The sequence below is a fragment of the Panthera pardus genome, unplaced genomic scaffold, assembly GCF_024362965.1.
Source record: "Panthera pardus isolate Hobbes unplaced genomic scaffold, ASM2436296v1 HiC_scaffold_26, whole genome shotgun sequence".
Taxonomy (NCBI): domain Eukaryota; kingdom Metazoa; phylum Chordata; class Mammalia; order Carnivora; family Felidae; genus Panthera; species Panthera pardus.
The window spans coordinates 24,842,383-24,864,605 of NW_026526832.1; the positions used below are offsets into that span (position 1 = coordinate 24,842,383).

Genomic DNA, 22,223 nt, shown 5'->3' on the forward strand with positions numbered 1-22,223 from the left:
GGTGTGGGGGGGAGAGAATGTAGTGAATTACCTACTTTTAACCTAGCCTAGACTCATTACATAATTACAGTTTCTTCAACTGTCCACATTTTACCAAACTGAGATTTAGGACTTGCTATTTAATCACTTCTTATTAGGTGATTTTTGTTATTGTTTATTTGTTTGTTTTGAGAAGAAGAAACACAAACTCTAGAAAAATCATCATTGGGAAATGAACATTTTTTCACAGGAAAAATACCAGAGGACATACTGATCTGTGGTAACTAGCTCAGCGGATAGAGCAGGAAAGTCTTAGTCTCATGACTATGGGAGGCAGCGTATTTGGAGAGCTCCATTTTCTTTTTTTTTTTTTTTTTTTAATTTTTTTAACGTTTTTATTTATTTTTGAGACAGAGAGAGACAGAGCATGAATGGGGGAGGGACAGAGAGAGAGGGAGACACAGAATCGGAAGCAGGCTCCAGGCTCTGAGCCATCAGCCCAGAGCCTGACGCGGGGCTCGAACTCACAGACTGTGAGATCGTGACCTGAGCCGAAGTCGGACACTTAACCGACTGAGCCACCCAGGCGCCCCTGGAGAGCTCCATTTTCTTTTTTTTTTTTTTTTTTTTTAAATTTTTTTTTTTTTCAACGTTTATTTATTTTTGGGACAGAGAGAGACAGAGCATGAACGGGGGAGGGACAGAGAGAGAGGGAGACACAGAATCGGAAACAGGCTCCAGGCTCTGAGCCATCAGCCCAGAGCCTGACGCGGGGCTCGAACTCACGGACCGTGAGATCGTGACCTGGCTGAAGTCGGACGCTTAACCGACTGCGCCACCCAGGCGCCCCGGGAGAGCTCCATTTTCGATGATATCCTCAAACATCGATTTGCCTTAGTTTGTATATCTTGGACACGTTGATTTGTCGATTCAAAAATAGTAAAAATGGTATTTAAGTGCCAACTCTATACGAAGCATGTTAAATGAGATACACAAGGTCCCTGACCTTCTAGCACTTAAAGTTCACAGATAGGACATGCAGGGAAGCAAACCCTAAGAACAAACGGAGGCCTGAGAGGAAGCACAGAAGGACATGAAGTTCTGTGTGAGGTAGCCTGGGCCACTCAGGGAAAGCTTTCTGAAGAAATCGACATGAAGACCATGTCAGAGATATGCAGAAAAAAGAGAAAGGAATAAGTGTTACCAGGCCAAGAGAAGAGAACAGCCCGAAGGAAAAAGAATGTGGCTCAGGAGCTGCAAGAAACTCAAAACTCAGTGTAGTGAAGTGCACAGGGGACAGGGAGGGAGGTGACAGAGGCTGGCAAGGATCAGCCTTCTCAGCCATCTGAAGGGTGCTGGACTCTTCTGAAGGCAAAGGAGTTTAAAATGGGAGCATAAATCAAGCAAGTTTGGTGTTTTAGGAGACCTCCTCTGACTCCAGAGTGGGACAGGGATGGAAAGGAAGCATGACTGGAGCCAGAGAGACTGGCTGGATTCTGTCACACCCACGTGTGGGTGAGAACAGGTCGCAGACTGCACAAGAGTGCCAGGGAGGGTGCGGAGAGGAGTGAGCCTACTCCAGAAAGTCTCAGGAGGTGGAAACAAGAGCACTTGGTGATTGACCAGATGTGGGGTTGAGGAAAAAGAAAGAGGAAAAGGCAGTGGGGGTGTCTTTCGCTGAAATAGGGAAAGCAGCTGGTTTGGAGGAAGCTGACAAATTCAGTTTGGGATATGCTGCATTTGAAGTCCTGTGAGACAACCAGTAAGAATCTCCAGTGGCAGTGGGACCAATGGGTCTGAGCTTGGTAAGCAGGCTAGAGCTACAGATACCGATTTAGCACCTGCAGATAGAGGTTGTTGAGGTCAAACAGCGATTGGTGTAGGGTAAGACGTGAGGGACTAGCACAGAAATGTGGGAAATGTTAACGTGTGAAGTGAGAGGGGAACAGCAAAGGGTGAGAAGGAGTGGCCAGAGACAGAAGCACCAAGGCCATAAAGGGTCATAGAAGCCCAGAAGTGGCCACCAGGGTGGATTGCCCCATTGGCAGCCAAAGCTGGCACTCAGGGCTCCGGCCCCCCAGAAAAGCTAGATTTTAGGGCACCCCTAAAAGGAGGACACAATACTGAGGAAAGAACATGATATGTCAAAGAAAGCATCCTTGGAGAAATCGGGACATTGTTGAACTTTGTCGCACTTCCTAACGTGTTCAAATACATACTTGAGAGAAGGGTGGCTAAAGTCTTAATCTGGCCAGAAGTGAGAAGCTCTACTAAGTACTTCTGGGAGATCAAGGAAAATAATGCCTAAAAGTGTCTATTGGAGTTGGAAGCAAGACGGTGATTGGAGATGCTGATGGAAGCAATCCCAGACGCACGGTAACAGTTCAGTGAGAAGCGTTTTGAAAGGATGGAGACCACAAAGGCAGACAGGTTTCTTGACTGGGAGGTAGACAAGAAGGGGCTAGCAGGGAAAGAAAGGGGTGTGAGTGAGTGTGTGTGCCCAGGCGTGCATTCACACAATGGGAGAGGTGACCTGGACAGGTTTCATGTGAGAAAGAAATGGAAAGAAGCCAGTATAGTAAGAGTTCCTTCTAGCCTTCTTTTCATGGGAAAAGACCTGAGTTTAGGTCCCAGTGATCATTATTTAACATCTCTGAGTCTCTGTTTCCTCTGTAAAAGAAGGCACCTCCTGATGTCTGCTGTTGTAGGGATCACAGCTAACAAAAGTAAACGACTTGTACAATGTCTGTAATGGAAAAGTCACTGTGTTTGTTAGCCTTGCTGATGTTCATACTGTTAGTTGTTTCTGTAAATCAAATAATTTGGGGTGGGTATGGACAGAGAGGAGAGAGAAAGCAGGTTAAGGGGGCAAATATTAGCACTGAGAGAATCAGTGATGTTCACTTCAACTTATGACTTGAAGGTAACTAGGGTTTGTGCTTTCTTCACCAGTAACACGTTGCATTTGGTCTCTACCACCAAAACACAAGAGGTTCCACCTCTCACTGAGAACAGGCAGTCCTGGTCGACTTGCAAGCCTCTCTTTACTGGCCTGGACTACTGCACGTCGGGCTCTTACTCCAACGCCAGTTCCCCAGAAGCCACCTCCTACTGTCTGCTGACCGGGGGCACCAGGTCAGAGATGTTTGATGTCCCACCCAGCTTCTGCTCACCTCCTACGTTGTGGCCACCTGGCAGGAAAGGGGAAACCTGCTGTGTGTTCTAAGAGGCTGTGCCACCAGCTTTAGGGGTTTGCACCACCTTTTGATTAGTTACGATAGTGGTCCTCTGTCCCAACGCACCTGAAGTGTACTTGTATTCCTACTAAACTTTGAGTGTAGGATCGAGTTTCTCCATAGGTGAGGAAGGGTGGGGCAGGAAGGTAAGCAGTCACAACCCCTAAGGAAGTCTCAGCTCAAAAATTAACAAAGTGATTCCATCACACTCCTTCAAGGGAGCTGTAGCATTGCCAGTGAGAGATATTCCTTTAAAAGCCTCTCTTTGTAGATGGTGTCCCCTTTTTCTCCCTTATGCATTAGATAATGGGATCACAGCACAGATTCCAATTTGCTCCTAATTCAATGTCCATATTATTTCCGAGCCTTGAGACACGTTAGCACAACTTTTCCTGGAGCCCACTGGTGTGTTCAAAGCCCTGGCCGTGCTTAAGGGCTCCTTGCCTTCAACTCTCAGCACTTCTACTTGTCCTCAGCTTTGCTAACACAACCAGCCAGCTCCGGCTCTGTTTGTCCAAACACCCTGGGGTCTTCCCTAACCTTGGCTTTTGGAGGGACTGAAAGGGATCAGAAGGGTCATCATTAGTTAGGGACAAGAGCCAATGTTAAAATAAGGAAAAATTTTTTTTGTTGTTGAAATAGTGGCTAAATTGTTTGGGGGTCCTTAATCTCATTGCTGAAAGCTCTAACATTATGCACCATACACACTGTGACACCTTTAGGTTTGCTCTGGAACTGAAGCCCACTGGAGAAGTAGAACAGTATTCTGCCAGCGCAACCTACGAACTGCAGAGAGAGGGTGGAATCTTGGTGGACACCCTGAAGTTTGTAACTCAGACCGAAGGCAAGTATCTAGAAAGGGCTCCCACATCTCTGCCTCAGCCTCAGGTCCAGGACTCACAAGGACAACTTATTTAATTTTAATGTAGTTAACAAATATTTACTGATGCCTGAAAAGTGTCAGGCCTGTCTACATGCTGAGGCTGGAACAATAAACAGCGGTGATAAAGTCTCTGTCCTCATGCAGTTTACGGCAAGAAGCCAAACAAGTAAATGTTCAGAATGCCATATGGGCGCTAGAGAAAAAAATAGAGCATAAAAGGGTGTAGGGAATGTCTGGGAGTGGCAGGGAGGAAGAAGGATGGGGGAAGACGGTGCCATTTGAAATGACAAGGGAAAGTAGCACTGGTGAAAGAGAATAAAAAAGAGACTTGAAGGAAGTAAGGGGATAAGCCATATGGAAAGAGTGTTACAGGCTGGGGGTTAGCCAGTGCAAAGGCCCTGAGGCAGGTTGTGGCTGCCATGTTTGAGGAAAAGGAAGGAAGCTGGTATGACTGAAGCAGAGAGATCAGGGAGGAAAATGGTAGAAGATGAGGTCACAGAGAAAGGGGGAGGTAGGGCAGGGACGGTCTTGTAGGCCATGGTAAGGACATTGGCTTTTACTCTGAGTGAAATACAAAGCCACTAGAGAGTTTGCATGAATTGATTTATGTTTATATTGAGGAAAGACTTTAGGGGGACAGGGACAGAGAAACTAGTATTTAGGTTCTGGCAATAATCCAGGCCAGAGATGTTGGATTAGAGCAGTGGCAGAGGAGATCTAAGAAGTAGTTGGATTCTGGGCATATTGTGAAGATCAGGCTTCTCAGGATTTGCTGATGTGGTATTGACTGTAAGAGAAAAAATTGAGTTGGGATGACTCTTGAGTTTTTTGGCCTAAGCAACTGAAGAATGGGGTTGCCATTTACTGAGATAGAAAAGGCTGGTGGAGGAGCAGGTCTTAGGGGATGGGGCGAACTTAAATGTTCACTTTGGAAGATTTTGTAATGTAGAAATGGTATGTCACAAAATCAAGTGAGAAAAACAAAACCCACAGGAGGGGGGTGCATGCTGAAAAACATGTCATGTAACAATGTTACAGAAATGTAAAAAGAACACACCTGGGAGTTAAAGAAAACCTAGGAATCTCATGACAAAGGAAGAAGTCTGGGAGAGGGGAAGGCAGGGCAGGGGTGGCAAGGAGCCAGGAAGACACAGGTGGAGGGTCACACAGAGATGTCATGTCTGCTGACTCAGAAGGACTCGAGCCTTTGTTGTTCTCTGACCACACCAAGTGTCTCCCATGTCAGGGCCTTTGCATTCCAGGTCCCTCCAGAACATGGCATAGCTCAGCCCTTCTCTTCATTCTGGTCTCTGCCCACATATCACCTTATTGCCACATATCACCATCTGCCATAAATAATGTGCTTCTTGACTGTCTGGACACCCCCCACCAGAATGTAAGCTCCATAAGGGCAAGGTCTCCCCAGTGCCAAGGGCAGTGCCAAGCACGTGACAGGCAATCAATAAATATTTGCATACTGAACAAATGCACGAACACCCGTAAAATCCTGAACTGTGTCCTCATTGAAGCACACTGAATGCTTAGCGTTTCTCTGCCTTTTCCTCCCCTTCCTTCCTAAACATAGCTTTGAATGCACATGTCTTGATTCTCTTGTACACCCTTTCAGGTGTGAAGCAGTCTGAGGCTACTATGATGTTCAAATATAACCGGCAGAGTATGACTTTGTCTAGTGAAATCCAAATTCCAGATTTTGATGTTGACCTTGGGACAGTCCTCAGAGTTCGTGATGAATCTGCTATGGAAAAAAAGTCTTACAAGCTCACTTTGGACATCCAGAACAAGAAAATCACTGAGGTCACTCTTACCGGCCACGTAAGGTATGAAGGCTCAGGGTGACCTGATTTGAAGTCTTGGTTCTTTCCTTTCTTCCTTTTGAGCTTTAAAACTGACCAAACCTGGGGTGTCCCCAGTCTGTGCTCCAAGGGGCAGATAGAGCCCTCAGCATTCTGACCACCCTCTGTACAATGTCCAGTTGGATCTTCCTACCATTCATTGGGCATTTACTATTCATCAGACACTGTGCTAAAGGAATTATCTCAGTTCTCATAATAAACTGCAACATAGGTCTGAGTTTCCCTGTTTAATAGATAAGAAAATGGTGCGCAGAGGAGTTAAATAATATGGCCAAAGCAACAGAGCTAGTAAATGGTACAGCAGGATTCAAACAGGTTTTGAAAATCTTGTCTTTCCCCCATACCTTCCTGGAAAGTCCTGAATTTGTGCTGAAGTTGGCCTCAGAAGTTAATGAGTTCATTTTGGGGGGCATTCACGTACCTCCTTTTTATCACCACAAATGGTTTTTCTGTTTGATCCCATGTGTCTCTTTGGCATGGGTAGTCATTGACATCAAATGATTTTTTTTCCCAATAGCTACGACAGAAGTGAAGAAGGCAAAATCAAAGGTGTTATTTCCATACCCCGTCTGCAAGCAGAAGCCAGAAGTGAAATCCTCACCCAGTGGTCTCCCACAAAACTACTCTTCCAAATGGACTCGTCTGCTACAGCTTATGGCTCAACAATTTCCAAGAAGCTGGCATGGCGTTATGGTATGTCCTTCCTCTCCCCATGGGTACTTCCAGAGAGCACCTGGACATGGGTTAGGGGCTGACCTAGTACCACTGACAACTGTTTCATACGTGCATTTTCAGATGAAGAGAAGATTGAATTTGAATGGAACACAGGCACCAATGTGGATACCAAAAAAGCAGCTTCTAACTTCCCCCTGGATCTCTCTGATTATCCTAAAAGCTTGCATATGTATGCCAATAGTCTCTTGGATCACAGAGTTCCTCAAACAGACATGACTTTCCGGCACATGGGTTCCAAATTAATAGTTGTAAGTACAAATCAGTCAGTCAATAAATACATGGTTATAAGGACTAATTACATACTCAACCCTGAGTTAGGTAAAAGAGGGTATCCAGAGATGGATAAGGTATGCTTCCTACCCCAGAGAATTCCTGAGGAGCGAAGAAACACTCACGGGTGTTTAGTTACCCAGTTACACCAGGCTGTGTGTGATAAAAACCTAATGAATAGTACTAGGCAGAAGAGTTTACTATGCGTATAATATCAAAGGAAGCTTTAGGACCCTGGCTAGGAGTTTGACTATGTTATATATTCTTTTTATAAAATACAGGAAGAGATCAATGACTAACAGCCAAAATTCACAATTTTCTGTGATTTGCTTTTCACCTTCAGTGCATCATCCTGCTTAATGATTGATGTGTCAAATATGGATTATCACCTAATGTTAATTGTACTTGGAGGCCCATCCACCCATACCCATTGCTCTAAAAACTTCTATTGTTTCATAGGCAACAAATACATGGCTTCAGAAGGCATCTGGGAGTCTTCCTTATGCCCAGAACTTGCAAGATCACCTCAGTGGCCTAAAAGAATTGTACCTCCAGAAAATGGGATTGCCAAACTTCCACATCCCAGAAAACCTCTTCTTGAAAAGGTAAAAAAAAAAAAAAAAAAAAAAAAAAAAATTTTCTTGAACCATGAAAAGTAAATGAAAGATTTCACTTAGTGTAACTTAGACTGTTTATAAATTTACATTTTTAAGGGAAATAATTTAAGCATCTTAAGGAGATTAATAACTGTAGCATAAGCACTGTGGCATTTTTGCATTATTGAACATGGGATCTGAACGTGAACACCAATCCAATCGGAAAGAACCTAAGGAAGTAACTGGGGGATTCTGGTATATTCACCCAAAGAGGTTTTATTCTCTGCAACCTGGATTTGAAAGCCATCTAATTTTCCTCCGTTGTAAGTGAACTCCCTTTGTTCCGGATCAAGATATGCTCATAATTGGTTGTAGGGATTTGAGAGTGGCTAGAGAAATTGCTGACTTCAGGATGGCTGTGGAGCTCTTGAGGGTCAGAACAGCCCTGGAGCATTGCAGGAAGGCAGTGTCCCGAGGGGATATTCACTTTCGCAATATAGCCCCATCCTTGTGGGGAAGTCAGTTCCAAACTGCTTTGTCCACTTCTCTATTTCCAAAAATACGTGGGATGCTTTGCTTTATTTCATGACAGTAAAACAAACAAACAAACAAACAAAAGAGCAGGAGCTAAAAACACTGTAGTCTTTTCTAGATTGACTATTCTCTGTATGATCTTCAAGGTTAAGAAAACAAGTGATCTGGGGGTGCCTGGGTGGCTCAGTTAGTTAAGCGTCCAACTCTTGGTTTTAGCTCAGGTCATTATCTTATGGTTCATGAGTTTGAGCCCCGTATCAGGCTCCATGCTGTCAGTGCAGAACCTGCTTGGGATTCTCTCTCTCTCCCTCTCTCTCTGGCCCTCCTGCTTGTTCTCTCTCTCTCTCTCTCTCAAAATAAATAAAAACACTTTAAAAATGAAAACAAAAGTAAGAAGTGATCTGTGTCACGTGGGCCTTTCCATAGTCTATGGCTGAGCAGCAAAATTAAATAGACCAAGTAAGTGTAAAACAGCTGAAGTCTACCAAAGTCTACTAAAGATAAGAGGAAAAATTGTCAGCTTCAGACGACCCAGGACTCTCTTCTTTCACTGCTAGTATTTCTGACCAACAGTCTTCTTTGTGCTGTACAGAAGATAGGCCCATGTGACCTTAGAAATGGACAAGGCTTATTAAGCATCCTCCCACTGAGGATTGGGGTCCCAGATAGGCAGTGCTAGTCCCTGTTGGAGTCATGCTATCAACAGTTCATTGCTTACAACATTTAAATTCTGCTCTTGTCCTTTAGGATAACTTATAATAGTCCAGGAGCAGAGTACATATGCATATGCATAATACATAGTACATGTACATATGTAGAAGCATAGTATTGAGAATATTACAAAGTGCTTTTAGGTATCTTGTGCCAGCTCTGTGAGGTCAGCAGAAAGGGTACCGTTAGCCTCATGACACAGATAACATCCCTGTGACTCAGGGAGTCAAAAACACAGATGTGTCATCACCACTCAGTGGAAGCTAAAACTGTAACCCCCTATCACTGCTTTCCACACCTGCACCTTCCACATATCCAGCTGCCTCATTTCAGTTTAGCAAATATGAAGTATCAAGCGTCACATGTGTGTAAGATACTAGACGAGGTGCAGTGAGAAGATAAAAACCAGTTAAGGTATCATCCTTCCTCCCAGAAGACACCATGTAGACACTGACAAATGAACAAATACGTACTAGCTATGTTGGCAGAATTGTGGCATGTTCTTTGAGACTGATGTAAAGGACTGACTCTTGGAAGGATTTTGAATGGATTTGAGTGTTTGATGAGCAGAGAGGTAAAAGGCACAATTCCGGGCACAGGGAGTAGCAGGAAGAAAAGTACGGTATGGGGTTGGGAATGGGGCACATGCACCATTGCTTGGAAGGTCAGATGGCAGAGAACTTTGAATTCTTGATGCCTGACTGTTGCAGACATTGTCCTTATTGTTCATTTCAGTGATGGCCGGGTCAAATACACATTGAACAAGAATAGTGTGGAAATCGAGATTCCTTTGCCTTTTGGTGGCAAATCCTCCAAAGATCTAAAGATGTTAGAGGCTATTCGGACACTAGCCATCAACTTCAAGTCGGTGGAATTCTACCTGCCATCTCAGGAATTCCAAGTCCCCACTTTTACCATTCCCAAGTCGTATCAACTGCGAGTACCTCTCTTGGGTGTTCTAGACCTCTCTACGAGTATCTACAGCAATTTGTACAACTGGTCTGCCTCGTACACTGGTGGCAACACCAGCACCAACCATTTGAGGCTTCAGACTCAGTACTACATGAAGGCTGACTCTGTGGTTGACTTGCTTTCCTACAGTGTGCAAGGTGAGCCGTGGTCGGGCTAATTCATCACAGGCTCTGGCGGGATAGCCTCCTCTGGGAAGGAAAAGACTTGGGCTTTCTTTCAGATGTTTTCCTTGCTACTTGGGAGCCTATTTATTCATTCATCTAATAGAAGTATTTATTAAGCATATAATATGTACCAAGTATCCTACTAGGGCAGTAACAGAGAAAGCAGATAGCTAACCTGGCAATGAAAATTCAACGTAGGAGGTGCCATGATAGGGTATAGTGGATAAGTATAAGGCACAGAGAAGCCCTTGATAAGGGAACCCAACAAGATCTGCGGTGGTCAGGGAAGTCTTTTGCTTTCAGATTTTATGCTTGTGTTATCAATGAAGGAGACTTGCACAACTAATCCAGATCAGTGGAAGTTTATTTATTTTGGTTGGTGGGAGTGGAGGGGGACTTTATTATTGAAAGACTCTGAACATAGAAATTGCTCTGGAAATTTTATTACTTAATGTAACTAATGTGTTTTAATTTTTATGTCAGGATCTGGAGAAACAACATATGACCACAAGAATACATTCACATTGTCATATGATGGGTCTCTACACCACAAATTTCTGGATTCAAAGATGGTATTCAGCCACACAGAAAAAATTAGAAACAATCCAGTCTCAAAAAGCTTGCTAACATTTTATGCTTCTAGTGCCTGGGGTCCTCAGATGTCTGCTTCAGTACATGTGGACTCAAAAAGGAAACATCATTTGTATGTCAAGGAAGTCAAGATTGATGGGCAGCTCAGAGTCTCTTCATTCCATGCCAAAGGCACATATGATCTATCTTATCAGAAGGATTCTACCACTGGCCAGTTAAGTGGAGAGTCCAACCTGAGGTTTAACTCCTCCTACCTCCAGGGCACCAACCAGATAACAGGAAGATATGAGGATGGAATTGTCTCCTTAACCTCCACCTCGAATCTGCAAGGTGGCATCATTAAAAATACTGCTTCCCTAAAATATGAGAACTATGAGCTAACTATGAAATCTGACACAGATGGGAAGTACGAGGACTTTGCCACTTCTAACAAAATAGATCTCACCTTCTCTGAGCAAAATGCATTGCTGCGTTCTGAGTATCAGGCTGATTACAAGTCATTGAGATTCTTCACCCTACTTTCTGGAACACTCAATTCCCATGGCCTTGAATTAAATGCTGATATTTTGGGCACTGACAAAAGTAATAGTGGTGTTCACAAAGCAACACTAAGGATTACCCGAGATGGAATGTCTACCAGTGCAACGAGTAACTTGAGGTATAGTCCACTGGTGCTGGAGAATGAGCTGAATGCGGCACTTGGCCCCTCTGGAGCATCTGTGAGACTAACAACGAATGGCCGCTTCAGGGAACACAATGCAAAATTCAGCCTAGATGGAAAAGCTGCCCTCACAGAGGTGTCCTTGGGAAGTGTTTATCAGGCCATGATTTTGGGTCTTGACAGCAAAAATATCTTTAACTTCAAAATCAGCCAAGAGGGACTTAAGCTTTCAAATGACATGATGGGCTCTTATGCTGAAATGAAGCTTGACCACACGAACAACCTGAACATCGCAGGGTTGTCACTGGACTTCTCTTCAAAACTTGACAACATTTATAGCTCTGACAAGTTTTATAAGCAAAATTTTAACTTACAGCTACAGCCCTATTCTCTTGTAACTACTTTAAACAATGACCTGAAATTCAGCGCTCTGGATCTAACCAACAGTGGGAAATTACGACTAGAGCCCCTGAAGCTGAATGTGGGTGGGAACATAAAAGGAGTCTACCAAAATAATGAAATAAAACACATCTACACCATTTCTTATGCTGACTTATCCACAAGTTATAAGACAGACACCGTAGCTAAGGTGCAGGGTACAGAGTTCAGCCATCGGCTCAACACAAACATCGCTGGGCTGGCTTCAGCCATTGACATCAGTACAAACTACAATTCTGATTCACTCCATTTCAGCAATGTTTTTCACTCTGCAATGGCGCCATTTACAATGACCATCGACGCACATACAAATGGCAATGGAAAACTAAGTTTCTGGGGAGAGCATACTGGTCAGCTGTATAGCAAATTCCTGTTGAAAGCAGAACCTCTGGCCCTTACTGTCTCTCATGATTACAAAGGATCCACAAATCACCATCTTCCATTGAAGAGCAGCATCAGTGCTTCTCTTGATCACAAAGTCAGTGCCCTGCTCACTCCGGCTGAGCAGACAGCCACCTGGAAACTCAAGACCCAGCTGAACGAAAATGAATACAGCCAGGACTTCGATGCTTACAATACAAAAGACAAAGTTGGTGTGGAGCTTAGAGGACAAGCCCTGGCTGACTTTGCCATGCTAGACTTCTCAATTCAAGTGCCGTTTTTCCTCAGTGAACCCACCAACGTAATCGATGCTTTAGGGATGAGGGATGCTATTGACCAGCCTCAGGAATTCACTGTTGTTGCTTTTGTAAAATATGATAAGAATCAAGATGTTCACACCATCAACCTCCCATTCTTTAAAATCTTGCCAGAATATTTTGAGAAGAAACGAATGGTCATTATAATGGCACTGGAAACCATACAGAGAGAATTGAAAATCATCAATATTGATCAATTTATGACGAAATACAGAGAAGCCTTGGACAAACTCCCACAGCAAGTTAATGATTATCTGAATGCATTCAATTGGGAGAGTCAAGTTGCGAGTGCCAAGGAAAAACTAAGTGCTTTCACAAAAAATTACAGAATGACAGAAAATGATCTACAAATTGCATTGAACAATACCAAAATCAACCTCAATGAAAAACTATCTCAACTACAAACATATGTGATACAATTTGATCAGTATATTAAAGATAATTATGATTTACATGATTTTAAAACAGCTATTGCTGAGATTATTGATCAAATCATTGAAAAATTAAAAACTCTTGATGAACATTACCATATCCATGAAAATTTAGTAAAAACAATCCATGATGTGTATTTGTTTATTGAAAAGATTGATTTTAACAGAATTGGAAGTAGTCCTGCATCTTGGATTCAAAATGCGGATACTAGGTATCAAATCAGAATCCAGATGCAAGAAAAATTGCAACAGCTCAAGACACAGATTCAGAATGTAGACATGCAGCACCTTGCTGAACAGTTAAAACAACAGGTTGAGGCTATGGATGTTAGAGTTCTTTTACATAAGTTGAGAACTACAATTCCATTTCCAAGAGTAAAAGAAATTATTGAGCACATCAAATACTATGTTATCCATCTCATGGAAGACTTTGTAGTAGTTGACAAAATCAATGCTTTTGGAGCCAAGGTCCATAAGTTAATTAAGATGTATAAAATAGACCAACACATGCAGGTTTTAATGGATACATCAGTACAGTTGGCCCATAAATATCAGTTGAAGGAGACTGTTGAGAAGCTAAGTAATGTCTTACAACAAGTTAACATAAAAGATCACTTTGAGAAATTGGTTAGGCTTATTGATGATGCTATCAAGCAACTTAAAGCACTGTCTTTTAAAAAAATCATTGAAGAAGTAAACAGATTCCTTGACATGTTGATAAAGAAATTAAGGTCATTTGATTATCACCAGTTTGTAGATGAAACCAATAACAAAATCCACGAAGTGACTCAGAGAATCAATGGTGAAATCCAGGCCCTGGCACTTTCAGAGAAAGCTATAGCACTAACACTGTTTGTGGAGGACATCAAGGCCATGGTCTCAGTCCATCTGGAAAACACAAAGGACATCCAAATAACCTTATTCTTTGATTGGTTACAGGAGGCTTTAAGTGCAGTATTTTTAACTTCCATGAAAGCCAAATTCCAAGAGACTCTGGAAGATATACGAGACAGAGTGTATCAAATGGACATTCAGCAGGAAGTTCAGCGATATCTGTCCCTGGTTGGCCAGGTTTACAGCACACTTGTCACTTATATTTCTGATTGGTGGAGTCTCGCTGCTAAGAACCTTACTGACTTTGCAGAACAGTATTCTCTCCAAGACTGGGCTGGAAACCTGAAAGCATTGGTAGAACAAGGGTTCACTATTCCTGAAATCCAGACCATCTTTGGGACCATCCCTGCCTTTGAAGTCAGTCTCCGTGCTCTTCAGGAAGCTACATATCAGACTCCTGACATCATAGTCCCCCTGACAGATTTGAAGATTCCATCAGTTCAGATCAACTTCAAAAGTTTGAAAGATATAAAAATCCCATCCAGGTTTGCCACACCAGAGTTTACTGTCCTTAACACATTCCATGTTCCTTCTTTTACAATTGACTTGGTAGAAATAAAAGTTAAGATCATCAGAACCATTGACCAAATGCTGTCCAGTGAGCTGCAGTGGCCAGTTCCGGAAATATACCTGAGGGATCTGAAGGGGTTGGACACCATTCTTGCTGGAATCACTGTGCCAGACTTCTATTTTCCAGAAATTGCAATTCCAGAATTCATAATCCCAAATCTTGATTTAAAAAATTACCAAATTCCTGACCTTCACATACCAGAATTTCAGCTTCCCCACCTGTCACACACAGTTGAAGTCCCTTCTTTTGGTAAGCTGCATGGCATTTTGAAAATCCAATCTCCCCTTTTCGTATTAGATGCAAATGCCAACATTCAGAATGCAACTACTTCAGGGAACAAGGCGGAGATCGCAGCTTCCATCACTGCCAAAGGAGAGTCCAAATTAGAAGTTCTCAATTTTGATTTTCAAGCCAATGGACAGCTTTCAGACTCTAATATTAATCCACTGGTTATGAAGCAATCCATGAGGTTCTCCAGCAAGTACATAAAAACAGAGCATGAGAGTGAAGTGCTGTTTTTTGGAAATGCTGTTGAGGGAAAATCAAATACAGTGGCGGGTTTACACACAGAAAAAAATATGCTGGAATTTAGTAATGGTGTGCTTGTCAGGATAAACAATCAGCTTACTTTGGACAGCAACACAAAGTACTTCCACAAATTGAACATCCCCAAATTGGACTTCTCCAGCCAGGCTGAGCTGCGTAATGAAATCAAAACCCTGTTGGAAGCTGGACACGTAGCATGGACTTCTTCTGGAATAGGGTCATGGAAATGGGCCCACCAGACATTCTCAGATGAAGGAGCACATGAATCACAAGTTAGCTTTACTGTGGAAGGACCCATCACATCCTTTGGATTGTCTAATAAGATCAGTAGCAAGCATCTAAGACTAAGCCAAAACTTGGTTTATGAATCTGGCTTCCTCGACTTTTCTAAATTTGAAATCCAGTCACAGGTTGAATCCCAGTATGTGGGCCGCAGTGTTCTAGCTGCTAAAGGCACAGCATTGCTTGGAGAAAGGAAGGCAGAGATAACTGGTAACCATGACGCTCATTTAAATGGAAAAGTTATTGGAACTTTGAAAAATTCTCTTTTCTTTACAGCACAGCCATTTGAGATTACTGCATCCACAAACAATGAAGGGAATTTGAAAGTTAGTTTTCCATTAAAATTGATAGGGAAGGTAGACTTCCTGAATAATTATGCACTGTTTTTGAGTCCTAGTGCCCAGCAAGCAAGCTGGCAAGCAAGTGCCAGGTTCAATCAGTATAAGTACCATCAAAACTTCTCTGCTGGAAACAATGAGAACAGCATTGAGGCCCACGTAGGAATAAATGGAGAAGCCAATCTGGATTTTCTGAACATTCCTCTAACAATTCCTGAAATGACTCTACCTTACACAGTGCTCACAACTCCTCAGGTGAAAGATTTCTCCTTATGGGAAAAAACAGGCTTGAAGGAATTCTTGAAGACAACAAAGCAATCGTTTGATTTAAGTGTAAATGCTCAGTATAAGAAAAACAAAGACAAGCATTCCATCCCAATCCCTTTTTATGTAAAAGATTTCCAGGCAGTGAGTACCCCAAACAATATTTTAATTCCAGCCATGGGCAATATTACCTATGACTTTTCCTTTAAGTCAAGTGTCATCACACTGAATGCCAATGCTGGACTTTATAACCAGTCAGATATTGTTGCTCATTTTGTTACTTCCTCTTCTTCCGTCACTGACACACTGGAGTACAAATTAGAGGGCACCTCAAGTTTGACAAGGAAAAGAGGCTTAAAGCTAGCCACAGCTTTGTCTCTGAGTAATAAATTCATGGAAGGCAATCATGACAGTACTATTAGTCTGACCAAGAAAAGCATGGAAGCATCAGTGACAACATCTGCAAAAGTCCAAATTCCCATTTTGAAAATGAATTTCAAACAAGAACTTAATGGAAATACCAAGTCAAAGCCTACTATCTCTTCATCCATTGGGTTAACATATGATTTCAATTCTCCCAAACTTTACTCTACTGCTACTGGGGCAGTTGACCACAAGCTCATTTTAGAAAGCCTTACCTCTTACTTTTCTGTTGAGTCATCTACCAAAGGAGATATCAAGGGTTCAGTCCTTTCACGGGAATATTCAGGAACTATTGCCAGTGAGGCCAGCACTTATTTGAATTCCAAGAGTACTAGGTCTTTAGTGAAGCTGCAAGGGGCTTCCAAAGTCGATGGTATCTGGAACCTTGAAGTAAAAGAAAATTTTGCTGGAGAAGCCACTATCCGACGCATCTATGCCATCTGGGAACACAATACGAAAAACCATTTACAGCTAGAGGGCTTCTTTTTAACATCTGGAGAGCATACAAGCAAAGCCACCCTGGAACTCTCCCCATGGAAAATGTCAGCCCTTGTTCAGGTCCGTGCAAGTCAGCCCAATTCCCTCCTTGATATCAATTACCTTGGCCAGGATGTGTCCCTGAATGCTAACTCTGAGCATCAGAAGGTCAGCTGGAAAAGTGAGGTCCAGGTTCATTCTGGGTTTTTCCAGAACAATGTACACCTTTCCAATGACCAAGAAGAAGCACGCCTTGACATTGCAAGTTCCTTAAAAGTGTCTCTGTGGTTCCTCAAAGACATTGCCCTACCAGTTTATGACAAGAGCTTATGGGACCTCCTAAAGCTAGATGTAACCACCAGCATTGATAGAAAACAGTATCTTCATGCTTCGACTTCTCTCGTGTACACGAAAAACCCCAATGGCTATCATTTCTCTGTCCCTGTGCAAGAATTGGCTGATAAATTCATTGTTCCCGGACTGAAATTAAATGGCCTAAGTTCAGGTCTTGTCATACCTACATTCCAAGTCCCATTTACTGATCTTCAGGTTCCATCCTACACACTTGATTTCAGTGAAATAAAAATCTACAAGAAGCTAAGCACTTTGCCATTTGCCCTCAGTATACCAACACTACCCAAAGTGAAATTCCCCAAAGTTGATGTGTTAACAAAATATTCTGAACCAGAAGATGCCTCAGTTCCCTTTTTTGAAATAACTATACCTGCATCTCAGTTAACTGTGTCCCAATTCACCCTTCCAAAAAGTATTTCAGTTGGCAGTGCTGTTGAGTATCTAAATGAGGTGGCCAGCAAGATTGCAGACTTTGAGTTGCCAGCTATTACCATGCCTGAACAGACTATTGAGATTCCTTCCATCAAGTTCTCTGTACCTGCTGGAATTTTCATACCCTCCTTTGGAGCACTGACTGCACATTTTGGAGTGGCCTCTCCCCTGTATAATGCTACTTGGAGCACTGGTTTGAAAAACAAAGTAGAATACGTTGAAACATTCCTGAATTCCACGTGCAGTTCAACCATTCAGTTCCTGGAATATGATCTAAATGGTAAGAAAATGTCCTGACTCCTCTTCTAGATGCTATATATTTGCAATGAGAGTTGTGAATAAATAAGAACATATTGTATATGACCGGCAGCACAATTACTCTCCATAGCAAAATTTTAAAAAGAGAGAAAGATACATACCCCACACGTAAAAACCACCCTGTAGAAAACCTACTGGCATTCAAGAGGAATAGATTCAAAGAAAGTATATTTTTTTCTATGATGATTTTTTAGGACCAATAATATCTCCTTCTATTTTTTTCTTTTTTTTTTCTTTTTTTTTTTTTGTTTATTTATTTTTGAGACAGAGAGAGACAGAGCATGAACGGGGGAGGGTCAGAGAGAGGGAGACACAGAATCCGAAACAGGCTCCAGGCTCTGAGCTGTCAGCACAGAGCCCAACACGGGGCTCGAACTCACGGACCGCAAGATCATGACCTGAGCCGAAGTCGGCGGCCCACCCAGGCGCCTCTCCTTCTATTTTTTTCTTAAATGTGGGCTGCATGTTTCAAATATGGAAAGCATATAGTTAAGATAGAATTCTCCTGGCTTTTACAATGAAAATACTTATGTCCTGCGGTTACTAATCTAATGAAATATAACATCTCTCCTCTACAGTTGTGGGAACACACAAAATTGAAGATGGCGTGTTATTCTATAGGCCAAAGGGAACATTCGCACACCATGACATCAGTGTGGAATATAAAGAAGATAACAAATATCAAGGACTTTGGTATGGAACTTTTGTGGAAATCTTATGCCTTTTCAAATCATTCTGATTTTTTCCATGTCCATACCCCTTTCATGATGGCACATCTGCTTTCCTCCTTTCAGGGACTGGAAAGAAGACATTCGCCTCGACATCACCAGCCCAACATTCACTGATGTCCATCTGCACTACCAACTAAATAAGAATAGCCTCTCCTCCTCAGTGTCCTCCCCAGCCATAGGCACTGTGGCCTTGGACTTGGAAGGCAATAACAATACCTTAAAATGGAACTTGTACTACCGCCCTCAGGTGAGTCCCATCTAATGGATTACTCACCCCAAGAGTGAGTAGAGAATTTGGGCAGATCAGAAAGCCTCTCCAGGCTTTCCCAAAGTAGATGAAACCAAGCAATGAGCAGGTTCAACTTTTTCTCTGAGAAACTATTCTCCAGAATGTATTACAATGGTTTTATTGATTATAATTAGATGCACACTCAATCCTATTTCCACAATTATTTTATTAGTTTTCGGCAAATTTATAAAGATGAGGTTATGGAGCACCTGGATGGCTCTATCAGTTAAGCATCCAACTTTGGCTTAAGTCACGATCTTGTGGTTAGTGAGTTTGAGCCTCGCATCAGGCTCTGTGCTGACAGCAGGCCTGAAGCCTACTTCAGATTCTGTGTCTCCCTCTCTCTCTGCCCCTGTCCTGCTCGCATTGTGTGTGTCTCTCAAAAATAAATAAACATTAAATTAAAAAAAAAAGAAAGATGAGGTTATGTCTCATCACCTAAATCATGAGCAAAGTCTGCCATGTGCTGAATACATTTTTCAAATAGTGGTTTCCAAAGTATTTGAGGCTTCAGAATTCTTCCCCACAATAGAAGTGTTAGTTCAGATATGCCAAATTTCTCTGATATACTCTACAAGCTCTGCTGGGCCAAATCAAAGATGCTATTAGTAAAGAAGAAGCAATCAGGTTCTACTGCTAAAGTTTGTCATAAGTTTGGAGAATGAATGGCTCCTGATACTGGTATTCTAGGGCTCTGCTAGATGAGCTCTGGGATTTTTCCTTTTTTCTACTTCTCCTGTCTCTCCACTTTTTCCTCCTCTTCCCCCTTCCCCTCCTCCTCCTCCCCCTTTTCCTCCTTTTCCTCCCCTCCCTCCTCCTCCTTTTATAATCTTTGGTTCTAAGAAAGCCTTAATGTTAAGTGTTACTATGTAAATGCCATGCATAATTTTATTCTTTTTGAGGCATATGATAAAGAGGAATTAACAGCAGTGAACTTGTTTAACCATAAGACAAACACATGAACTGACATGTTAAAGATAAACCCCCTTCAGAATATGAAAGATCCTCTGATCTTTACTTTTAACTGCTAATGAAGTTTCACTATAGTATATTATGTAATCAGGATAATTGAAAACATCTTCTTATCATCCCTTTTTTTCTGGTTTTAGTCCTCTCTGGATAAAAAACTCAACATATTCAAAACTGAGTGGAGGTACCAGGAATCTGATGATAAAAGTCAGATCAAAGTCAGCTGGGAAGAAGAGGCAGTGTCTGAACTACTAAGCTCTCTCAAAGACAATGTGCCCAAGGCCACCGGGGTCCTTTATGACTATGCCAACAAGTATCACCAGGAGTACACAGGACTCAATCTGAGAGATGCTTCTTTAAAATTGAGAAGAAGTCTGCAGAACAGTGCTGAGTGGGCCTATCAAAGCACCATGAGGCAGACTGATGAGGTGGATATGGGGCTCCAGAGGGTAGCCAGGGCCACCACTAGAACCTACCAGCAGTGGAAGGAAAAGGCCCAGGATCTGTACCGTGAACTGTTGGCTCAGGAGGGCCAAGCTGATTTCCAGGGACTCCAGAATAAGGTGTTTGAGAGATTAATGGGAGTTACTCAGGAATACAAAGACATAGTCAGTCATCAGGTTGACTCATTGATTGACTTCCTAAAGTTCACCAGATTCCAGCTCCCAGGAAAAGCCGGGACATATTCTAGAGATGAACTCTTCACTATGGTCATGAGGGAAGTAGGGCAGGTGCTGTCACAGGTATATTCAAAAATCCATAGTGGGTTAGAAATACTGTTTTCCTATTTCCAAGACCTGATGGAGAAATCTGAGCTAATCAAGGATGTAGAGATTAAATTTCCTTTTAATTCAGAGAGCTATAAACTAAGAGATGTTGTCTTGGAGTTTGGGAACCTGTTGAAATCTTTATCACAAAAGATCCAGGATGCACTTAATAACCTTCAGTCTATCAAGACTACAGAGATGCTAAGTCATCTTCAGAGATATTTAGAAAGAGCTTTCCAAGAGATAGAAGAAGAAATTCAACACTTAAAGGGAAAGAAATTTACTTATCTCATTAATGATATTCAACACGTGATCAATAGAATCTTCAAAAAATATATTCCAACTGCTTTTACATTCCTGAAAATTAACTTTGACAAGTTTAATGAACTTGTCCAAAACCAACTCCAGGAAGCTTCTCAACAGTTACAACAGCTCCATCAGCTCATAAAGGATCTTCACAAAGAATACGTTGATCCAACTGTGGTCAGCTGGACATCAAGGTATTATGAACTTGAAGAAAAGATCATCAGCTTGATCAAGAACCTAGTGGATGTCCTTATGGACTTCCATTCCAAATACACTATCAGTACTGCTGGTTTGATTTCCGAACTCTCAAATCAAGTTGAGCAGTTTGTGCAGAAAGATATCCAGGAATACCTTAGCATCCTTACTGATGCAGATGGAAAAGGGAAAGAGAAGATTGCAGAGCTTTCTACCAGTGCTCAGGAAATAATTAAAAGCCAGGCCACTGCAATGAAGGAAATCATTTCTGATTACCACCAGCAGTTCAGATATAAACTACAGGATTTTTCAGACCAACTCTCTGATTACTATGAAAAATTCATTACTGAGTCCAAAAGATTGATTGACCTGTCCACTCAAACATACCACATGTTTCTGAGATATATCACTGAATTACTGAAAGAGCTACAATCGGCCACAGTCAATAACATGATCCCCTCCACAAAGGTTTCTCCAGGAGAATTTACTATCACCTTTTAATTTCTTATGCAATTCTCATTTATTCTTCCGTTCCTATTAAACTTTCATATAGTAGGGGAAAAACTCAAACTGTATGTATTAATATAACTATACAGTGAGCCAGCCTCGTGGCAAGCAGCTGACTATAAGCAGAAGCACACATGAACTGGGTCTGCACTGAAGCTGGCATCAGATCGCTAAAGGTCTCTGAACTCTGGGAAATAACATTTTTTTGCAAGTTAAAGAAAATCAGTATCTGAGTTGTTTTACTAAACTTGGGGGAGGGAAAACAAATAAATGAATTCTTTATTGTGTATCATAGCACTCAATTTGGCTCAATCATATTGAAAGATAGCAAATGTCTGGCATTTCAAAATCTGTCAAAGAATACATACTGAGTTTAGAGTAATAGAATAAAAGGGGAAGGGAGAATTTGAGGAGAGAAATATTTTGCCACCTAAAAAAATAAAAAGGTAACCAATATCAGGAATTGTATTTGCCAACTGAAAAGGAAAAACTATTTGCAAAAGCTTTCACATAATTTGATCCCAAGAAGCATCTCATTTGTCTTCATGTGCTGCACAGTCTTCTTCACCCACAGTCTGCTCTTTCCAGGCAAGGCTCTCTGCTAGGCTGAGATCAACCAACAGGCTTTTTATTTCACTTAGCCTGCCAGAAATTGAGAAAGGATGACTAGGAAGTCCTGGCCCCCAGGGCTTCATGATAATAGGGACCTCAGACGTCTCCCTGCAGCTTAGCCAGGATCCATTCAAGGCACAGAAAGTAAGTGTGGAAAAGGGGGCAGGGGGATATG

General features: G+C 42.1%; 1 protein-coding gene across 1 annotated transcript in view; it reads left to right on the forward strand.

Annotated features, from left to right (window-relative positions):
- APOB (apolipoprotein B) overlaps nucleotides 1–21,730 on the forward strand; it is a 39,236-nt gene extending 17,506 nt beyond the window's left edge. Inside the window, exons 19-29 of the mRNA XM_053891121.1 lie at nucleotides 2,932–3,114; nucleotides 3,938–4,059; nucleotides 5,726–5,936; nucleotides 6,490–6,665; nucleotides 6,768–6,955; nucleotides 7,437–7,582; nucleotides 9,554–9,927; nucleotides 10,438–17,634; nucleotides 18,251–18,365; nucleotides 18,467–18,650; nucleotides 19,802–21,730. Coding sequence (XP_053747096.1) covers nucleotides 2,932–3,114; nucleotides 3,938–4,059; nucleotides 5,726–5,936; nucleotides 6,490–6,665; nucleotides 6,768–6,955; nucleotides 7,437–7,582; nucleotides 9,554–9,927; nucleotides 10,438–17,634; nucleotides 18,251–18,365; nucleotides 18,467–18,650; nucleotides 19,802–21,430 — 10,525 coding nt within the window. The 3' untranslated portion in view covers nucleotides 21,431–21,730. The remainder of the gene's footprint in view (nucleotides 1–2,931; nucleotides 3,115–3,937; nucleotides 4,060–5,725; nucleotides 5,937–6,489; nucleotides 6,666–6,767; nucleotides 6,956–7,436; nucleotides 7,583–9,553; nucleotides 9,928–10,437; nucleotides 17,635–18,250; nucleotides 18,366–18,466; nucleotides 18,651–19,801) is intronic.
- Nucleotides 21,731–22,223: the final 493 nt, after the last annotated feature.